At 48.6% G+C, this 20,245-nt stretch overlaps 1 protein-coding gene across 2 annotated transcripts; it reads left to right on the forward strand.

Annotated features, from left to right (window-relative positions):
* The first annotated feature begins 1,334 nt into the window (after window positions 1-1,334).
* Window positions 1,335-20,141, forward strand: LOC122393114 (zinc transporter 2-like). Of its 2 annotated transcripts, XM_043388770.1 has the most exons (11): window positions 1,417-1,490; window positions 3,815-4,103; window positions 7,564-7,906; window positions 8,451-8,605; window positions 12,609-12,716; window positions 13,002-13,148; window positions 14,319-14,472; window positions 15,454-15,640; window positions 16,108-16,213; window positions 17,813-17,947; window positions 18,290-20,141. In XM_043388770.1, the coding sequence occupies exons 3-11, from the start codon at window positions 7,776-7,778 to the stop codon at window positions 18,457-18,459; spliced, it is 1,293 nt and encodes a 430-aa protein (XP_043244705.1). In that variant the 5' UTR covers window positions 1,417-1,490; window positions 3,815-4,103; window positions 7,564-7,775; the 3' UTR covers window positions 18,460-20,141. The 2 variants fall into 2 exon arrangements, with proteins under 2 accessions (XP_043244704.1, XP_043244705.1); XM_043388769.1 differs by lacking the exon at window positions 7,564-7,906 and having other exon boundaries at window positions 1,335-1,490.
* Window positions 20,142-20,245: the final 104 nt, after the last annotated feature.

Below are 20,245 nucleotides of genomic sequence, written 5' to 3' on the forward strand. Positions count from 1 at the left end.
GGTATGTGGATGGAAGGCGGTAGGGACTATCACATATATTCCGGTTTTTGCGAAATTAATTTTTTTTGGATTTTCCGACTATTATATCCAAAAAATCTATTTATTGATTTTTGGGGGTCAAAATCTAAAAATTTCAAAAATCCGGGATGACATTTTTGTAGCCCTGTCAATTTTACAGCTTTTATGTCTTTTTTATTTTTCTGTATTTGCAAAGCTATAGGCCTGACAGCTCTTCCCGCAAAACCCTTTTTTGGGTCGAAAACGGCAGAACATGACGTCACTCTGACGTCATTTCCGGCCAACCTATCATAGCCTTTGGGAAAATTTTTGGTCACAATGTGTAAAATTGATGTCCGGGAGGGTACTGAAAGTTTGGTGACGATCAGCGCAGCGGTTCTGGAGATATATTGAAAAGTCTGGAGGGGGGGGGCAAAAAATAGCCCCCCCCACCAGGTCGCGGGTTAATGAGTAATTTTCGGACACATTTGGACAAATGGCTGACTTTAACATTTTTTAACGGAAATCAACGAAAATGCCGGATATTAGACGGATATAAGACGTAAATTTTATAAAACTGGCATCACTAATCTGCTACTGCTTTGGGTCGAAAATATTGGCAAAAAAATACTGGGAACGTTTTTTTTTTTCGGAGCTATCCCTGTCTTCACTGAAATTCTTACACTATGTTCAAATTACCCCCACGCTAAAAGTTATTTTGCCATATTTAAAAACAGGTTTCAAAAGCAAATTTCTTGGATTGAAGGCACTGATTAGGTCATTGTACAACAAAAGCCGTTGCTTATTAGGCGCTAGCAATGCAAGATTTTGCGCTGCAATGAAGTTGCAATGACGTGTTTTTAGGCGTTTTTACTTGCGAAATTGATTTTTTACAGTGTGCGTCAACATCTTCATTCCCCGAAACTTTAAACTCCGTTCATATGATAGCCCTTTTAGTTACGATAATTTCCCCCATCGGTCTTATCGTCATGCCACTGATGGATTTTCCGTAATTTTATGTTTTTCACACTATGTTCAAATTGCCCCACATGTTCAAATTACCCCACCCTACCCTACTGTCATAATATGCCTGTTTGTATATTATTATGAGATAGTCACCGTGATTATGAGAAGCCTAAAGTGATTTTTAGACACTTGGATCTGATCCGTTATCGTAGCTTTCGCAAGATTTTTATTTAGCTGTCCTAAACTTATTAGGAATGTCTCAGCCGCGTCAAATGATTTATTGTTCATTTGTGTTCGAAAGCAGCTAAAATAGTACTCGAAGACTATTTTTCCGGACTCTGCTCAATGGTAGTAGCACTTTGGTATGTCAGCTTTTCTTTGTATTACGCTTTGAACACAATATTTATTTATTTCGGCTTTTTTGTAGAGGATCTGGGCATTATTGACATCAACGGCGGCTGCTAGTAGGGGTGATGACGGCAGTACTGGCCTTGGTACTGGCACAGTATAGGATATATCCGCGATAAGTAAGTGGGTTAAACCTCCGTAATGGTTGGTTGGGACAAGCCTATATAAGGTTTATATAGCCTTGGGAGAAGCTCAAGTTGAAGTTGCAGCTGCTGTAAGTTGGACAGACAATGCTTTTTAAATTCAATCCATTTAAAGTTGGAATGTCTGATTTTTAGCTTTTGATATCAGTAAGAACATGAAATTTTATTTTTTGGATATATTTGTCAGGTTATTCGTAATAGGCAAGGCCGTTGGTAATAATAGGTATTAGGTAGGTATCAATGAAAACATATCAATATAGGCAAAGTTGGTGTATTATGATGGCATATAGGGGAAGATGGGGGAAAACCGCCCTTTCGGGAACACCGCCTACCCCGATATCAGAAATATAAAAAGGTCTAAGGCGACAGCTGACTGTTTTTTGGCAGCGTTACGACAACAGAAGCGCAGTGGTTATATGGCCTTGAGCGCAGTTATGGGCAGTGCACCGCATTGGTTTAGGTGATTTGCGAGAAATTCCTAATTTTACGTTTCGTGAATGTGTTTTATACTTTTTCTGACATAAAAAAAACAGAAGAAAACTGATCTTATTTGACAGACTTTAGTCCTGAAGTAGTATTTTATGCCATAATTGGGACTCATCCAAGCGCATTACGTGCTCCTGCTCTAGCAAAATTTTTGTCGTGCTGCCATATTGAAGGATTTTTATAAAAATGCAGACACTTGGGTAATACCGCCCACTTGGGAAATTCGGTACTTAAAAGCACATTGTAACACCTAACCAAGGAGTGGCGCATTTCAAATAAAGAAAGAACGTTGTTGCTATGTTTTATTTTTAGAGGATTATGAAAAATTTCGAGAAAATGAAATTTTGGAACTTTAAGTCGTCTAGTTGTATAAATGAGTACTACATTGTCCCAGGGATATAATAAAGTTGCTTCCACTGTATTTTAGAAATCTACTAAAACGCCTCAAAATTTACGATAAGAAGAACAACTTAATAAATAGTCCAGCAATCTGCAAATTTCATTGCCTGCTGAGCTCGGGCGGTGTTACCCCAAAAAATGTAGACATTTACTAAATGTGGAATAATGCAATTATGAAGGACACTACAAGAAAACAATTGGTTGATATATATGTAAAATTGATGCAAAAATCTAATGAAACTGAGAGATTGATCATTTGGCCAAAAATTACGTGACTAGACCCTAAAAGGTTAAGGGGGTCGGTGTTCCCCCATCTTCCCCTAATAGGAGATGGTGAAGTCGCCTTTTGCACCTTGGGCTCAAAATTGAATAAAAACCACACTTCATTGTCACAACCCATGCTATCAGCCTAGTAAATTATTCATACAATCCTTAACTCTTCAAAAACAGGTACCCACAGTCAAGTTCTACACAATAAGCAGAAATACCAAACCAAAGCGTAATTTAACCTGACAGCAGCTAACTCTACCTAAGGTATTTTAACCCCTGACTTAATGGTTGATGGGCCGTGGGGTGTATTTTATTAATGTTTTGTATTAAAAGGACTGTAATTATCATTAATTTTTGTTTGTCAACTAAAAAGTAGGTGTTCTAATTATCAATTTGTGGTGTCACCTGACAGGATTAGGTGTGTTCTTTCCTTTCATGTTTCTGCTTTGTGAATTTTTCCAGTTTTAGAGGGTGCAAAAGGCAGCTATAGACACAGATAACAGCAGTTCTACTGCTATCTGATGCAGATAACAGCAGTTTATTGTTATCTGTGTTATAGCCCACAAGATGTTACTTAGGCAAGGCTCAATGGTGATCCTGCCCAACAGAGCATACCATTTGCCTGAAGCCTTCATATAGGTAGAGGTACCATTTATTGACCCAAGTACCTATTTTGAATTAAAATGAAACAAGTTCAAATAATGGTGCCAGACTTTCCATTTTATGCTGATATGCAGTCTACATGCCAATTGGGCTTCATTCTTTTATAGCTACATAACAACACAATTTGATTTGAAGATCTGATTTGATTTGATTGGAAGCTCATGATTTGATAGTATATTGATCAAGTGATGTGTTCATGGCCAATGTACTACATAGTAAACCAAAATACATCCATATCTTTGATGAAGTATAACATAAAGTTGTACTTTGTCTTATGATTTACAGTAGTTTTGCAATTCTAGTCTGCATTTTATTAAGTTCTTGTCTTTTGAAATACTTTCACAAGCTCATTATTTTGTGCCATCATGGTCACAAGATGTGTCTCAGAGTAATTTCTCTACCTGAGAGAAAGCATGTTGCACATAGAAATTGATAATCATCTCAATTCTACCTAACCACCATATCTTCTTCATCTGTTTCAGGGACTCAATCAATCATGGCCGAGGCTCCGAGTCCGCCAGCGGAGGTTCCCGCTGTCCCATCTCGCTCCCGTCTCGTCTCGTCGGCCAGCTCGACGTACTGTGTCTCCTTCAAAGATACCCACCTGGACGTGGTTGTCAAGACGCCGGTGCTGCCACCACGCGACGATAACCCGAAGCTCGGTTTCTCGGGCAGCCAGGACGGGGCTGTGGTGGGAGAAGATAGCCGTAAATACGGACAAAAAGTGCGCCTGCTGGATGAGGAGCCGGATGCCATTCTCCCGGCGGAGGGGTGAGTATAGAGCTTATTGCTGGCGAATGGTGTACGCTGCATGCGAGGAAATAGCTGCTGTGTCAACATATGCATTACACGATGAGGCGAGACTCGACTACGTCGGGCTGACTCAGCCCCACACTTGGTGACGGACTGGCAAGTGTTGATGGACTGCAGACAAGTCAACTCCCCCTCCCCACACAACACGCGGATACACGAGTAAAATATACAGAGCTTAACCCCTTCGTGGATAGATTAAATCAATGTTCAAGAGCTGCGTTTCGGCTTGAGCTCCTCAGTAGACGCTTTTCAAGTGCCAATTAAATGCCGACATTGGGACCAATTGCGCCATTTTGCTGCCCCCTCCCTCCGACCCGGTTACTGTCACGGCGGTGACGGGGTCGGTCGACACTTGTGCCAAGTGGGCCGCTTAGCCGGCGGCCAAGGCCACCATCACATCGTCTCGCTGGATGTCCTATGCCGAGCCAATGATACTGTCTAGCGCACCGGGACGGGGCTGCTCAATTAACCCGCGCGGGGCTGGGGTCTCCAGCCGAACGCGCGGGGCTGGGGGGGGGGGTAAATTTTACCCCCCCCCCCCTGTTATCTCCCGAACTAATGGTCCGATTTGGAAAAATCAAACGCCAATCGAAAGATCTCATCACGAACAACTAAAAACATGTACTTAATTTAAAGTTTGAGGTCAAGGTCAAGGTCAGGTCAAGGGTACAAATTGCAAGTTTCTACAGTATCGGCCTTGCACCGTAGTTGCCGAAGAATGGAGTCATCGACTGAGACTGATTGCCCAAAACGTGTTCTTAGGCTACCAAGACAATATTCGTTGCATACAATATCATTCAGAGGTCAAGGTCAAGGTCAGGTCAGGTCAGGTCACCAAAAAACAAAATATAGAAAAGGGCATGTGCGACACATGTTTTATGGGTCATTTTACTCATAGAATTCAATAGGCACACTCAATAACTGATATGGACCACCTCTGGATGAATTTCAGGTCGAGGTCAGGTCAAGGTCAGGTCAAGTGAGGTCAAATTTGAAGTTGGTTGTTAAGGCCTAAAAAGGTGTCTATCTGATGCAGTTTTTCACGGCGAATCGAATGGTGCTATTTTTGTTTCCATACGAGGTCTAGAACTTCGAAAAAAATCATTTTTTCAAAATTTTTGTGTGTCGTGACGTCATAAAATCTTGAATAACTCCCACATTTTTGAACCGATTCTTCTAAAAATTGGTATGTAGGTGCACATAGACCACTTCTCTGACATATATTCCGGTTTTTTCGATACACTCAAAATTTTGGATTTTATAATCATTTTCCCAAAAAAGTCAGTTTTTTGAGAAAAAAAATTGGGCCAAAATCCAAAATTTTCAAAAAACCGAGATAGCCATTTGATAGACAAAGTAGAATTACGTATAACCTTTGTTGTTACGTCTTGATTCCTTTAAAAATGAAGATGTTAGCGGCGTTTGAAATTTAGCCGTTTTTGAGGCGAAAATGGCGAACATGACGTCACTAAAACGTCAATTTCTCAAAAATTTTCCGCCGGATTTCGCTCAAATTTTCAGGGAACGTGTCAAATTGATGTAAGAAAAGGTACTGAAAGTTTGGCGGCGCGCAGCGCCGCCGTTTTTGAGATATTGCAAAAATTCGCGAGGGGGGTAAAATTTACCCCCCCCAGCCCCGCGCGGGTTAAAACGTGCGACGGACATGTGTGAGGGCCTGAAAAGCCTTATTTTGATATCAATAACGGCATCCTTTTTTGCATATATTATCTGTCCCATCCTCAGAAAAATGGGACTATTCTTAACTTTCTGTAAGTGTCAATGCTACGTTGGAGTTTATTTGCTAGTTTCAATTGCAATATTAACTACGGTATCCGAATTACCGAGGAATTACAGGAAATTTGTAGAATAGGAATATCCCGGTTATTTAGCTGCCTGCTAATTGATAAGCATTCCCACTCGCCATTATTTCTCGCATCCCCGCCAGGGGTGGTGCAGGTGCACACTCGAGGGTTTGCCCGCGATTGCTTCAAACGGGTCGATCGAATCGAGACCTGCCGATGCGGGCGATATGACTCCTTCGGAAAACTTCTTGACCTGAGTGTCTCATAGGTGACTGGTTGACCTAAGACCTTAAAATATGTTGCCAGTCGCTGTGTCTCGTAACGGCGCACACGCTCGTGTTTTTCTTTGGCGAAGCTCTATGGTTCAATGAGAGGTGAAACGGCAAGGCGGTCGCACAACGTCGGCTGTGCTTATGTAGAGAACCGATGGATTCGACGAGAGGTTAAATGTTCCGCCGCCGTCATCGTTTCGCATGATTTTTTTCTACATGTTATCATTTTTATTTTATCTCTCCGTGGAAGCGTTCGCTAGTTCAAGAGTAGTCTGAGATTCAAACCCCGGGAAGCGACGCTAAGGCCTGGCGTCTTACGAGCGTGAATGTCCCGTCGGACGTGGCGCAATCTGCGGCTGATTTCATAAAAGTTCAAAAATTACGAATGGCGCAGTTTCCCACCCATTCGGTTGCATTTTATGTCCAAACGGTTTCGTAGAAAAATTGCGGATGCAGCCATATGATATTACTTACTATGATTAAAGTGATGGATGTAGTAAAATGCAGTCCAAAACAAATGATAATATACAACCGGGGCATAATACACCCAGTGATCCTAATAAAACAGCCCAGTTCTAGAGGGCGTAGTTTCTTAGGGCGTAAAATACACCGTGATGTAAAATACTACCAGGCTTTATGAAATCGGCCGCAGCTGGTGACTGTTCAGCCGCTGACGGCGTGGTTCTGTTGACACTATACACGCTCAGAGACCGGCAGCGAGAGGGGGTGGGCGGGCGGCTGTGGGCTTTGTTTACCCTCACCACCGCAGGCGGTGTCCCGAGTGGTACCGCACTGTACCGTGTGGAGCGGCCACTGCATCCGGTGGGCACTCGGGCTGCGGGCTCTTTGTTATCTGGAGTTTTGTATGCTTAGCATTTGAACGTTTCCAGCACCTATGTTGCCTGCCCGCCAGGTCCCGACAATTACCCTTTATCAACTGGCTGTCATTAGTTATTACCCATTGCACGGGTAAATACCATAATATCTGTTGCGATGCTCAGGTCGACTGGTAAGCTCGAGTCCCCCCTATTCTCCTATCTCCCATCTCCCTATTCTGTCACAACACCGGTCAAAGAATTTCGCAGTACGCACGAACGCAATTTCCCCTTCCCGAGATAGCGGCCACCCTGCCGGGGGCACACGGCGGAGGAGCGCACAGTGCCGTGTGTAAGGGTAGTGCCGGGGGCATGGACCGCGTGCGCCGCGGCTCTGATACGGTATCGGGGCCGGCGCCGCCCCGTACGCCGCCTGGAGAGGGGCCATTCAGGGTCGGGAGCGCGCCCCTGTCGCATGGACGCGGTGCTGTGACGTGGACTCGGTGAGCAGATTGGTGGTCTGTTGCAGTGACTGAGACAGCGTGCAGAGTGGCTGGGTATTGCCATCGGACTGTGGATATCAGATCGGAACGTGTTCTGTGCCTGGAGTAATTTTTGAATTGCCGAGATAAAACTGGTGTCTGAACTCTGAAGCATACTTGGATTCTGGAGTTTGCCTCAAGATATAAAGTATATCTTTGAGCTCGTTTTGGATTCCGGCACTGATATCTGACGGTGAAGATGACACCCCCGCGGACCAAGTCCTCGGCTACGGAGAAGACCCCGCTTCTGGCGGACGGTGGCACGCAGCAGAGTGACGCCTCGACGCTGCTTACCGTCCGCTTCGGCAGTCCAGAGGAGGCGTGGTTCGGGTATGTCTCTTCTTTCTGTAATTAAGACGTAAATTGAGGCACTTATGCTAACTGTTGATGCTTGAAGACGGGCACAAATAAGCGAGTGTAACGTCGAGTCGGAACGTAGAGAGTAACAGGTCTCAGAAGGAGACAGCCCACACCGCTCCCTAAGGAATGTCGGAAAGAATGTCGAGTTAATCTTGCCGCCGGTTCGGAGAAGTGTATGTTTGTGTGTCTTGCTGCGGTTCCATGACGCTCCGGGTTTGAACATACGGTGCCGAGTGCCGACCCGACAGAAAGATTTAGTCCATTGTGCCTTAACATTAGAAAAATCAAAACAAAGATCACAAAAAACTGAGTGTGATCACTGATCGATGGCAGGCATCTGTATCTTTGGATTTTAATCGTGTGATGTTGATCCCATTCAAACGTCATGATTAGGAGTTGTTGGCCGGACCTTCAGCCATCCACAGATACAACAGCCGTCGCCTCCTGTTCCCCCGTGCCTGACAAACTCGACCTGTCCCGCCCGCTGATGTCGGTGCTGCACCTGTGCCCATAGGCCGGACGGCGGCGGCTCCAACACGTTCGGGCCGACTGCGGATACGCCCGTGGACTCTCGGCGAATCATCTACTGCCTGCACGGAGATGAGCTCACCGCCTGTGAACAGGGATGCTCGCAGGAGAAGATCGAGGAGCTGCAGCGGCTCTACAAAGGTACGAGATGGGACAAGGAGCTTTCAGGGTAGCCAGATGTTAGTTGACCGATCATTCAATGCAAATGCAATGCAATGCAATGCATCAAGCAAATCACCTTCGCGTAGCGTAAAAAGCCCAAGGTACGTTTTGCAAGTCAGCACATGTATTATAGCGGACAGAACTGCCCAAATTTTTGCCGCAAAATCGGCTCATCATTCTTATCGCATCCCTTTCCGTCATTTGTCGCCAGTTCATCGAATGTGTTTACGTTTATTCGCTTCGGACCGTTACCCTAACGACTTAGGTGCCCTCGGCTCTGATCCTTGCTATCGGAGAGCGATGGTGTTATCAGTGAGAAGCGGAAGAAAAACTGAACAAACACGGCACAAAAATGCTCAGCCGCGGCGAAAATATCGACGGTCAAGGCGTGGGAGCGTCTTCTCACTTTTATGCCGGGTGCAGCTTGCGATTGGGAAGAGGAGAGATTGGAGAATGAAAAGAGGATGAACGATACACGAGGCAAATGCATTGTTGCAACAGCGAGCTGCCGTGTCTCCACCCACCGGTGGATCCGGGGCTTGAGCGGATCCGGAGTGGTGCGAGCGGAGTGAATCCAGGCTTGTTAGCTGCTTAAGTACATATATCGAAGTAAAGGTTGCGGTCAGATCCGCTCCCTTCTCTCGCGGAGACGGGGCCAGAGGCATGGGGATGCCTTGCACAGACCTCTGAGGCCGGATCAGGGACCGGCGTTGGCCCATCAGGGGCGATTGTATGGCCGTTAGGGGACACTTTGGGCTCATCATGGGTCAGTTAGGACAATTAGAGGCCACGAAGGTCTATCAGGGGTCCGTTTACGCATACCAGTGGCCTATATAGATCCATCAGAGGGCTTCACAGACCGATCAGGGGATGGTGTTGGCTCATCAGGGACTGGCGTTAGTCCATCAGTGCACGTCATAGGCCCATCGGGGGTAATAATTGGCCCGCCCGGACCCTGAGAACCCTTCAACGTCCCCTAATACGGTGATCGAAGTACTTTGCACCTGACTCGCTAATGCCGGCCCCAAATGATAGACCTACCTCGACCCCTGATTGGCCTACTCGGCCCCTGATGAGCCTACACCGAATCCTGGTAGGCCTGCATGGACAGTGACGTAATCACGCTCAACAGAGTGGTGCGGACCAACTGTCACAGGAGGCTCCATCCCTCATGGGGGACGCCATCGCACTTGTGAAGGGAACGCCAGCATGCGTAAGAAGGGCACCTCTGAGGCCCAGGGCGCCCACAATCACATGCTAAAGAGGGGCGCCTATGAAGGCCATAAGGGCGCCCACGTGCTAAAGAGGTACGCCTATGAAGGCCATAAGGATGCCTACACGCGGAAGAGGAGCGCCTGTGATGCCCATATGGGTGCCTCCATGCGAAAGAGGGGCACCTGTGAGGGCTATAAGGGGCACCTCTTATGGCCATGGGGGCGCCTACATGCGAAGAGAGGCGCCTATGAAGCTTATAGGGCGCCTCCATGTCATGCAAGAGAGTCGTTCGTGCAACATTTCTGAGGCGTGGTGCACCGTTCGCGGCAAATAGATACCTACTGGAAAAGTCTGAGAAGGGGCTGGTACGGACCAAGATTCTTAAAGATAGTACGGACACTCCGTACTGACCGTATTGGCGGTTACGGCCATGGTTCATGTGAATCTGATTAGAATTCAATTGTGTAAATGTTATACTCCGATCGAAGTTCGGCGTCTGCTGTGTTGCATGCAGGAAGAGGTGAGTTCTCTAGGCCGTCTGGGTTCTGCGATTCTCCCTGAGCTCTGATCCTGACCGAGTTGCGCGAATTGCCGACAGCGTTCGTAGCGCTTTTGTCAGCGGCGGTGACGGTGACACGGGATTTGCAGCTCGATGTGGTGGTCCAGCTGTGGTCCCCTGTGGTGGTCCGGCTGCGGTCCGGTCCGATGGTCCCAGTACGTTTCGGTTCGGTGGTCTGCATGATGCGCGTTCTGGTGATCGCCTCGGTGATCATGTCGACCACGGAGAGGACTGAGACGCCGAGCACGAGGCTGACGAAGCCGCCCATCTCGCTCAGCAGACTGGGCAGCCGGTAGGAGCGCCGCTCAGTGGTCACCTCCTCGGCGATCGAGGCGGACTCCACGCGCACCATCAGTGGCTCTTTTTTGTCGTCCCGCACCGGGGACATCTCCACGCCCGTGTCGGCGACAAAGCTGCGGATCCGACAGGCCGGCAGGCAGGGGCAGCTGGTCGTGTTAACGGCCAGGGAGCCGTCCTGCTGCGCCAGCTGCCTCAGCACGGCCTGGGAGCACTCGGGAAGCTGCGGGAAGTCGCGGATCATCTCCGGCATGGCGCAGTGTTTCCGCTGGGCCCACTGGCGGTGGGCGCAGTCCATGATGCAGGACTCGTAGTAGTAGTCCTTGGCGGGGTTGCATGGGGCGCGGTTCAGACTCTCCCGGTCGATGATGCGGGAGATGAGTTTGACGCTGACGAGATCGGAGGTCTCCCCGTGGCAGCGATAGCGCAGTCGCAGGTCCTGCTGCACGCCGCGTACGCCAAGACTGGACATCACCGGCCTCCGGTGCGGGTGTACAAACAGCCGGTAATCGCAGTTGGACGGTTCGTCATTCATCTTCAGCTTCAGCTCAAATCTCCTCTGGCCGGCGGCCTGAGCCAGCTGGCTCCACGTCACGTTCGGTGTGAGTGTGTGGCAGGGGGTGCTCTCGCTCAGCGACGGCCACGACTCCCACCAGCCGATACCGACCTCGACCCGTCCTCCGGGATAGGGGACGCTCTCCTGGGGACGACACGCCGGCTCGCAAGTGGGAATCCCCTCGTGGAATTTATTACCAAAGTACCAGAGCTTCTGACCGACGGTGCTGTTTCGCGGCAGGCCGAAGATAAACGGGTACCGCTGCCATTGATAAGGCGTACCGCAGACGGTGACGGATGGCACGGCCACGTCCTCCCACGGCGTGAACGACGTGACCACCGAGACGGGCTCCTCGCTGAACATCTGTACCAGCATCCAGCACTGGTACCCGGAGAGCAGCGCGCAGCAGGCGACCAGCGCGAGCCGCGCCAGCCGCGGGCCCGCTCCCAGCGCCATGACCGCGCCGCGCGAACAGACAGACGAGCGCAGCGGCCGGCCGCGCCCCGGGAACGACGAGCGGGCTCCGAGCGGGCCTTGTGCTCCATCGGCCTCGTCGCGTTTGCACGTCTTCCTAGATCAATGGCGTGTTATGAGCTGTCAATACGGGTTCCTTCAAAACCATGGGCTCCAGCCGGCGCCGTTAATGCACCAAATTATACAGGTGGCCAGTCACTCAGCGAGTCGTGCTAAAGCCTAAGTGCACGGTCAGTCGGTCTTTGCGGCTGCATTTACCTTTCACGCTCCGATGCATTGGGTGTAGCTGTTGGCAAGGCGATAAAGTATCAGGTGGCGTCGTTGGGAGTTCTTCGCAGGCCGGGCTTGATGCCACCTTATGAACAGTGGAGGAAGCTGAGACAGCATTATATAAACCATCCACTGAGACAACATTGATAAAATGATATTTAAGGCTTTTCCGGACTCCCTGCGAGCGATATTTCGTCCTCGTGCCGCCGTATCGGAGCTCGAAACGCGCAGCGCTGCCGCGGGTTGCCGGTGCTGAAGCTGCCTCGCTACCGGCTCACCCTGGTGAGGAGGCTCTTCCCAATCCAACGCAGGGCTGCGCTGTCGTGGAATGACCTTCCAAGAGATGTGACATCATGTGTCGCATCTGTATTGACTGGGCCCTGACAGCCACTTGTGGAACGGTCCTTGAATAAACCTTGTTACCTTATGAATGCGGTTCAGAATAAGAACAGGAACGATCGTTGCTTGTACTCCTCTACTTGACGCCCCACCCTCCATACACACACGCCCGTATGTGACCCATATCGAAGAGCTTTTTTTAAACATTTTCCCTTCTTATTTTAAATTATTTTTTTCTGTCACGTGACCATGACTGTGTTGTGTGTTTCTAGACTCGCACTGTCACGTGTCTCGGGCAGCCGGGATGAACCAGGCTGCACGGAGGAAACTAATGATCGCCAGTGCCCTGTGCCTGCTATTCATGGTGGCTGAAATCATTGGTGAGTATGACGTCACCGGCTCACCGCAATGACGTCATTCCACCGAAATTTGCCTCTAAATAGATGCACTAGCTTCTGTGGAGAACTTCCTCAAGTGTTGTTTCTGCCAATTTGCATACAGAGATAATAAAACGAAGCGCAAAAAATAATAAATTAAATGCGTATTCGTTGGATTTCGCAGCCTTGTTGTAGTTATCGTTTTTTGACCAATTGCTCTCACTCCTGCGCATTGTTCCCTCCGACTGACCGCTCACCCCCTGATGCCATGTTTGCTTTACTCTACAGGCGGCTACCTCTCCAACTCGATCGCCATCGCCACGGACGCTGCCCACCTGCTGGCCGACTTTGCCAGCTTCATGATCTCACTGTTCTCACTTTGGGTGGCTTCCCGACCGGCCACGGCACGCATGAGCTTCGGGTGGCACCGCGCAGGTCAGTTCTTCAACAGCATCCTGTTATTGTTTTTGACACCCGCTTCTTGTGGTGATTGGATGTGAATGGAAACCGGGGTAGTTGCAAGGGACAAAAAATATTTTGATGTTGTTTTTCCTGGTCTTGAATGTCTTGAATATTGTCTTATTGGCATTTTTGCGGCAATTTTAGGATGATTGCATCTCAATATCTGTTCCAAACGTGCCGTTTATTGGATGGGTTGAGGATCTGCTTCATTGATCTCACAAAGTTTCTTTTTATAAGCTGTCTAAATGTTTCTATATAACGGTTTAGCGGAATTATAATCCTCTAAAGCCGCGAATGCAACTTTGATCAGCCTATCATTGACATCTGCACCTGTCAGTACCGGTGAGTTCTTTGTCATTTTACCACTGCTCAACCGCCCTATCGGTATTCCTTTTTGAATTATTCTTCCTACTCTTCTACGTTCTACTGCGTGTGTGGGCCACATGCGGAAGAGCAGGTCACCCCTGTCGGGCCGAGGTGGACCCTGTCCGGCACCAGAGCGCCCCGTTTATTGACTGAGCCCTGCCGTGGTCGGTGCTACACCGGTCTGGGACCGAGCTCTGAGCGATGGGTGGGTGTTGTGGTGGGGTGTGACGCGTCACGGTGACGTGACGTGTGGCACTGGGGGGAGGGGTTGGGTATGTGACAGGGGGGGGGGGAGTCTAAACCCGGCAGTGATTGGTGGTAGTTGGGGTCCGCAGAAAAACAAGCAGTCTCTTGGGTGTGGGTGGACTTGGGACTGTTTGGGATAGCCGAACCACTTGAGAGCCATGTGAAATGGCTGGGATCATATGGAAGATTGCATCGTCATAATATGCAGCAACGATGCCGTTGGTGACTGTTACCCGTAATTGGCATTCACTTCTGTGTTAATGATAAAACTCTGATGGATCGAAGTACGGTTACCATCATTATCACCTGAGGAATAACCACCACTAATTCACTTGATATTGTTTCCTCTTTCCGTCAGTTCACCTTTTTTCTGTCCCGTTCTCCACAGATGGGAGCGCTGATCTCCGTCCTTAATCTCATCTGGGTGGTGACCGGACAGCTTATCTAAACCCTCTGTCCCCTCCTCAGAGGTGACGCACGCGCTGATCTATGTGTTGCCGGTCAGCTAACTCTGCCCTGATCTCTCCTCAGAGGTGATGGGAGCGCTGATCTCTGTGCTTCTCATCTGGGTGGTGACCGGCGTGCTCGTCTACATGGCCATTCAGCGGGTCATCTATCAGCAGTTCGAGCTCGACGCCGTCGTCATGCTCATCACGTCAGGGCTCGGCGTTCTGGTCAACATAGTGTGAGTCAGTTTTGGTAGTGTAGCTTTTGGAAATTAAAAGGTAATTCGTTTCTGCTAATCGCGAGATAGTCTGCAGTTCTGGGGCCAAACGTATCATAGTCTGCAGTTCTGTGGCCAAACGTATCATAGTCTGCAGTTCTTGGGCCAAACGTATCAAGCCGGACAACTTTGTTAGCTGTTTTTCGTTTTGTTTTGTTTTTATCCTTCGTTGCACTTCCAAATGTGTCTGAAGAGGAATGACATTTTCCTAGCATACCAATTTCCTTGTTTTATGGAAGCGTAGTCATTCATTACTATGTGGTTGATGACATTTCCGCGTGTTTGTGTCGGCACTTGACATGCTACAGTATGGTACGTTTGGGCCATTACGTGCGAGTTTCAGTTTATTCTAGCCACATGGTTGTCCATCTGGGTTATTTCCACCTATGCGGCTGCTCACACGTCATTATCTCGCCTCCACACTATAATCTTTCATATGCGCAGCGTAGCTGTCTCTGTTTCTGGCCTGCGACACATCATCGGTTCGTCTAAACAGACAGTCTCAGTTTGACACGTGGTCCGGGCTCGCAGTCACTTGACTTAGTCGGAAGCCCAGAATGCGGCAGTGGGGTCAAAAGATGTTCATCTTACTGATAACCTGTATTGGAAGCAAGGCTAAAATTTACATACAATTAAAATCTTCCTCGACGTTTGATTGCTAGATTTGTTAGTTGTGGGGTTGTAGAATAATGATGAACTCTATAACTGCGAACTTAGTACACGCTGGGCGTTATCGATATCCGGGTTTGTTGCCAACAAAACACCCAGTGTCAAGTAGCTCCACCTAACGCTTGAGTTGCTAATTTTGTGTTCAACGATGAACAATATTGTAAATCTACCCGGTGTGCTCGTACGTGTCCTTACTGTGGTCTGTGTGCCTCCCACAGTCTCATGCTCTTTCCCTGACGCCGCCCCTGACACTCGCCCCCCCCCCCTTCCCAGCATGGGCTGCACGCTGCACCAGCACGGGCACAGCCACGGCGGCGGCTCGTCCCACTCCCACGGCGGCGGCTCGGCGCACTCTCACGGGGCGCAGAACATCAACGTGCGCGCCGCCTTCATCCACGTGCTGGGTGACTTCCTCCAGAGCATCGGAGTGTTCATCGCGGCGCTGGTCATCTACTTCAAGGTGAGGTGCCGCTCGCTAGGTGGCAGTCGTGTCGGTATAAGAAATGGGACTCCGGCCACCGAACATTGAAGTATCCTGTGGTTAAATGTTTGAGGAAAATATGACAATCTTTATTTTTTCTTATGTTTGATTTTTAATAGTAGTACGTGTTTGTATGTGGAACGTTATATGCTTTGAATAGCAAGAATCTCAACTTTGTCCTTCACGTCTGACGCCAGTGGACGCTTTTACTGCCAATATCGATTCGATTCACGCATTTTTTTTTTAGAGAAACTTAGCATTGATAGTTTTCTTTTCTGGTGTAGGCTATTTTCTGAGCTTGCGTTCTCGTGTGGTGCTTGCCTTTCTTGGAGTCCGTAAGTAAGAAGTTGATAGCTGATGACTCCCAATTACTACCGCAAGTTTCGAATACCGAAATTTGGGCCCTCCGTTGACCGTGAAGTAACTGTGCACTTTTTATCTGGCAGCCTATGTGGATTCTGGTGGATCCGATCTGCACGTTCGTGTTCAGCATATTTGTTCTGGCCACGACACTTACAATTCTCAAGGACACCCTCAACGTCCTAATGGAAGGTGGGTCGGGTGTTCGCGACTGTGATAGCGTGCGTTCCTGTGGCATCACCGTTATAATTGCATGTCGACGACCAGATTTCTTCAGAGAGCATGACTGGAAAGTTAATTAATGCCTTGCTATGCATTAATTCCGTTATCTCGTCTTGGTTCGCCGATTTTTATTTAATGGAAGGCTTAGCCAAACTGCCTTCATGCAACCCAACCGATGACGCCAGCTCATGACAGCATTGAGCATCACAGCTTGTTATGCTTCATTATATCAGACTTATCCCGGCAGGCGGTGGGCCTACCAGCCACCTTCCGCGCGGTGGGGGGGGGGGGGGCATTTTTTTGCCCCCCCCCGTATCTCCGAAACTACTGGACGGATCCGGAAAATTCAAACGGCGTTCGATAGCCCTGTCAAATTTGTCGAGGGAAACCAAATTTCATTGACCTCGGGGTCATCGATGACGTCACAGGTCAGGTCAAAGATAAAATGTTTCACCGTTCACGGGGCTTCTAGGGAAAGCGCTATAACACCGAGTAAAACGCATTTTGTCGAAAATCAGCGATAAGGCGTCAGTTGTCTAGTACATATGTTGCTATTAGAGGTCACTGGTCATACCAGGTCAGGTCACAGGTCAGGTCACCAAAGGTCACCAAGGGTCACCACATGAGCCCAACTTTACTAAGGTTATGCGATGCATGTTTTATGGCCAGTTTTTCATTTCCAACTCAATGGTGTTGGTTATAAGACCATCAGGTACGGTTTAGGTCACTTTCTGGTGGAGGTCAGGTCAAGGTCAGGTCAAAAAAGGTCAAATTTCAAAGTTGATATTTTTGCATAAAATGGGTATCGATTCGATGCAGCTCGTCACGGGGAGTCTAATGGTGGTCTTTGTTTTGCGCTACGAGGCCTAGAATTGCTAAAAATTGAGTTTGAAAATTTGACGTCATCAATTTTGAACAGTTTTTTCGCTATAACTTGGCCAAAAAAAGAGGTATCGATCTCAAATTTTGTATGTAGATAGAAGGAGGTAGGGACTATCACATATATTCCGGTTTTTTCGAAATTCAAAAAACTTTTTGGATTTTTTGGCTATTATATTCAAAAAATCTATTTTTTGATTTTTGGGGGTCAAAATCCAAAAAATTCGAAAAACCGAAATAGCAGTTTTGTAGCCCTTTTGATTCCACACCTTTTATGTCAAAAACATTTTTCTGTATCTCTAAAGCTGTAGGCCTGACAGCTCTTCCCGCGAAACCTTTTTTTGGGTCGAAAATGGCAAAAATGACGTCACTCTGACGTCATTAGCGGCCAACCTATCATAGCCTTTGGAAAAATTTTTGGTCACCATGTGCGCTAGCTGCTCCCGGGAGGGTACTGAAAGTTTGGTGACGATCGGCGCAGCGGTTCTCGAGATATATTGAAAAAACTAAAGGGGGGGGGGCAAAAAATGCCCCCCCCACCGCCTGGAAGGTTATCCTATCTATAATTGTCAAATAGTCGGCAGCTTTTGCACGAATGTCTGCTCAGTCGCGTGGCATTTTATCCACACATTCAGCCTGCACTCTGCCCCGTGGTGCGAGCCGCACTGACTCCCGGCTGCCCTTCAACAGGTATCCCGAAGGGCATCGACATCGAGCAGCTACAGGCGATACTCGAGGGGATACCGGGGGTGCTTAAAGTGCACAACCTGCGGGTGTGGTCGCTGAGCATGGACAAGCCGGCCCTCTCCGCTCATATCGTCATCGGTGAGTCCGATCGGTTGCGTGGCTGCGTGGAGACGCACAGGGGGGAGAGGGAAGAGGGCGCTGCTGTGGCTGCTACGGCTGATTTGATTGGTGGGGCGTGATGGGCGATGGCGCTCTGTGAGGTGTACTTATTTTCGACCCCAGCATTTTTCCTAATATTCACGTGAAGTGGTCAGCTTTGGTGGTACTGTTGTCCTGAAATAAGTTGTAACCTAGGAAGGGTGCCGGGTTCGGTAGGTTTATTTGGTATACTACTTCTGTCTGTAAGTTTGTTCTGATATCTGTCGTCGGATATTTGGCCCACTCACACGTCTGACGGCCGTCCCTCACTCTCCCCCGCAGGCCCGGACGTCAAGCCTCAGGGAGTGCTTCGTCAGGCTACGCTGCTGGTGCGCGAGCGGCACGACTTCTACGAGATGACGCTACAGATTGAGGAGTACCACGATCAGATGCAGGACTGCGACCAGTGTCAGGATACGGTCGGTGCTCGGAGGCCAGTCGAGACCGTCTGAGAGACCGCGGGGGCTGACAACCACGGCGGCAAATGCCGAGGGGAAAACCTGAACCGGTGGTTCGTGATCGGTGCGGTTGAAGCTTGGTGCTGAGTGGGTCCAAGAGTGGCCAGTAGATTTGAGACGGTGCGGTCAAGTCATCCACTGGTGCCTGGAAGAGGCGAGACGAGGATCCGAGGGTAGATGGCAGGCACGGAGTTGGTGGCATGGATTGGCGTGGTTTGTGACGGGACCAGCACAGGACTCAAGGATGTCGGGCGGAGTTGGTAATTCCCCTGCATTGCCTTAGCCTGCGCTGGATGGCAGAGCTAAACGGCACGTCTCCGCGCACGGAGTCGTCTGCACCATACCGAATCTGAGGGAGAGTAATACGGCCAGTGGTCGTCGCGTTAGTATTGTGGTGTCGCGCTGCCAGGAGGCCGTCCCGTTGGATATCATCCACCCACCAGCCACCATACCACACGAAACGGACAAGGATGCCCTATTCCGCCGCACTGGCCCCCTCATCACACCATCGAGCTCTTAGGACTGTCTTAGCGCTTTGACAGGCTTGTTTACGTCATGTGCCTTGTACCCTGTTGAAGTGCCCAAGTGTGCTGGCTGGTCTTCTGCTCAGGAATGCAGGTGTCACAATTAGGCATGAATGTGGACATGGATAATGCGCATGTTATACTGATCGAGATATAGACGTGTTTTAAAGCGTCTCCCCCATACGTCGCGTACCTGGGTAACTTAATGCACGCGTACAAAGTAACTATGTTGTTTATTCAATTAGGGAGTTATAATGCTGCTACGTACGCAGCAAGTGACCATCTTCATTCCACAGTATTTACCGACTATAAGGCAATGCTCAGTTTAGATAAACATACAGTTTGAACATCCTTCATATTGCTCTCCTATCTTCGCATCAGTACAGCCGTGCTTCCCACCTGGTTTTTGAAACGATGTTGACTCCACACAGTACACATTTAGACACGGGGCTTGTCTTTGAAAAATGCCAACCGTGCGGAACGAAATTACTGACTCAACCCTGTTATCATAAACTGTCGAGAGGACGCTACTGAAGTTTCCATGCGCAGCCGCTGTTAATTTTCTCAGCATGCCTTAGAAGAACAGCAGGCAGCACGTCATGACGGCTGCGTTGGAACGAAGGAGGGAACAATCACAACCAGTCTCGGAATTCGCCCCCTTGTGGCCTGTTGCGTTCGCACGGTTTCATACAACAGGTAGCTCCATATGTGGACGGCTGGAATGGGGGGATAGGGTCAACTATTGTTCCTACTGGCTGCCAGACTCTGTTGTAAGGGTATGCTAGGGAAAGGGCTTGCTGTGTGGCGGTGTGTTGCGATGCCAATCCGAAAGTGCCGTGATTTTGATATTGGGATTAATCATGTACTGCACTGATTATTGATTACTAGCGTTCCACTCCCACTGAATGCATGAAGTTTGGAAAGCAAAGCGAAAAAAGTATATGAAATATTTACAGAATTACTGTGATAATTCTGTGTGCCTTGAGTCAGTATAACTGACATTTGATACGTGGTACCATGCAATATTTCCTAGTGACTGCTTCGTAGTGTAACAACTTGTCACAATGCATTGGCACTTGGCAGTGACTGTTGCCTGAAATATTAATCATTCGCTGTGCCACAAGCATTCATTGAAATATAAAGACGAATTTAGACTGTCGTTGGACTTGGATGATGGACAACGATAATTATTTTTCATCGAAGGCAGCTGAACAAAACGTCCCAACTTCTGCTCACAAGGGTCTAGTGGAATCCAC

The sequence above is a fragment of the Amphibalanus amphitrite genome, unplaced genomic scaffold, assembly GCF_019059575.1.
Source record: "Amphibalanus amphitrite isolate SeventyFive unplaced genomic scaffold, NRLGWU_Aamphi_draft 000516F_arrow, whole genome shotgun sequence".
Classification (NCBI taxonomy): Eukaryota; Metazoa; Arthropoda; class Thecostraca; order Balanomorpha; family Balanidae; genus Amphibalanus; species Amphibalanus amphitrite.

Bases quoted from the DNA above. Each gene is read 5' to 3' on its own strand.
- LOC122393114 (XM_043388769.1), top strand. From the start codon at position 3,829: ATGGCCGAGGCTCCGAGTCCGCCAGCGGAGGTTCCCGCTGTCCCATCT. The intron at 15,641-16,107 runs GTGAGGTGCCGC...TTTATCTGGCAG, and splicing joins CGCTGGTCATCTACTTCAAG to CCTATGTGGATTCTGGTGGA. The intron at 17,948-18,289 runs GTGAGTCCGATC...TCTCCCCCGCAG, and splicing joins CTCCGCTCATATCGTCATCG to GCCCGGACGTCAAGCCTCAG.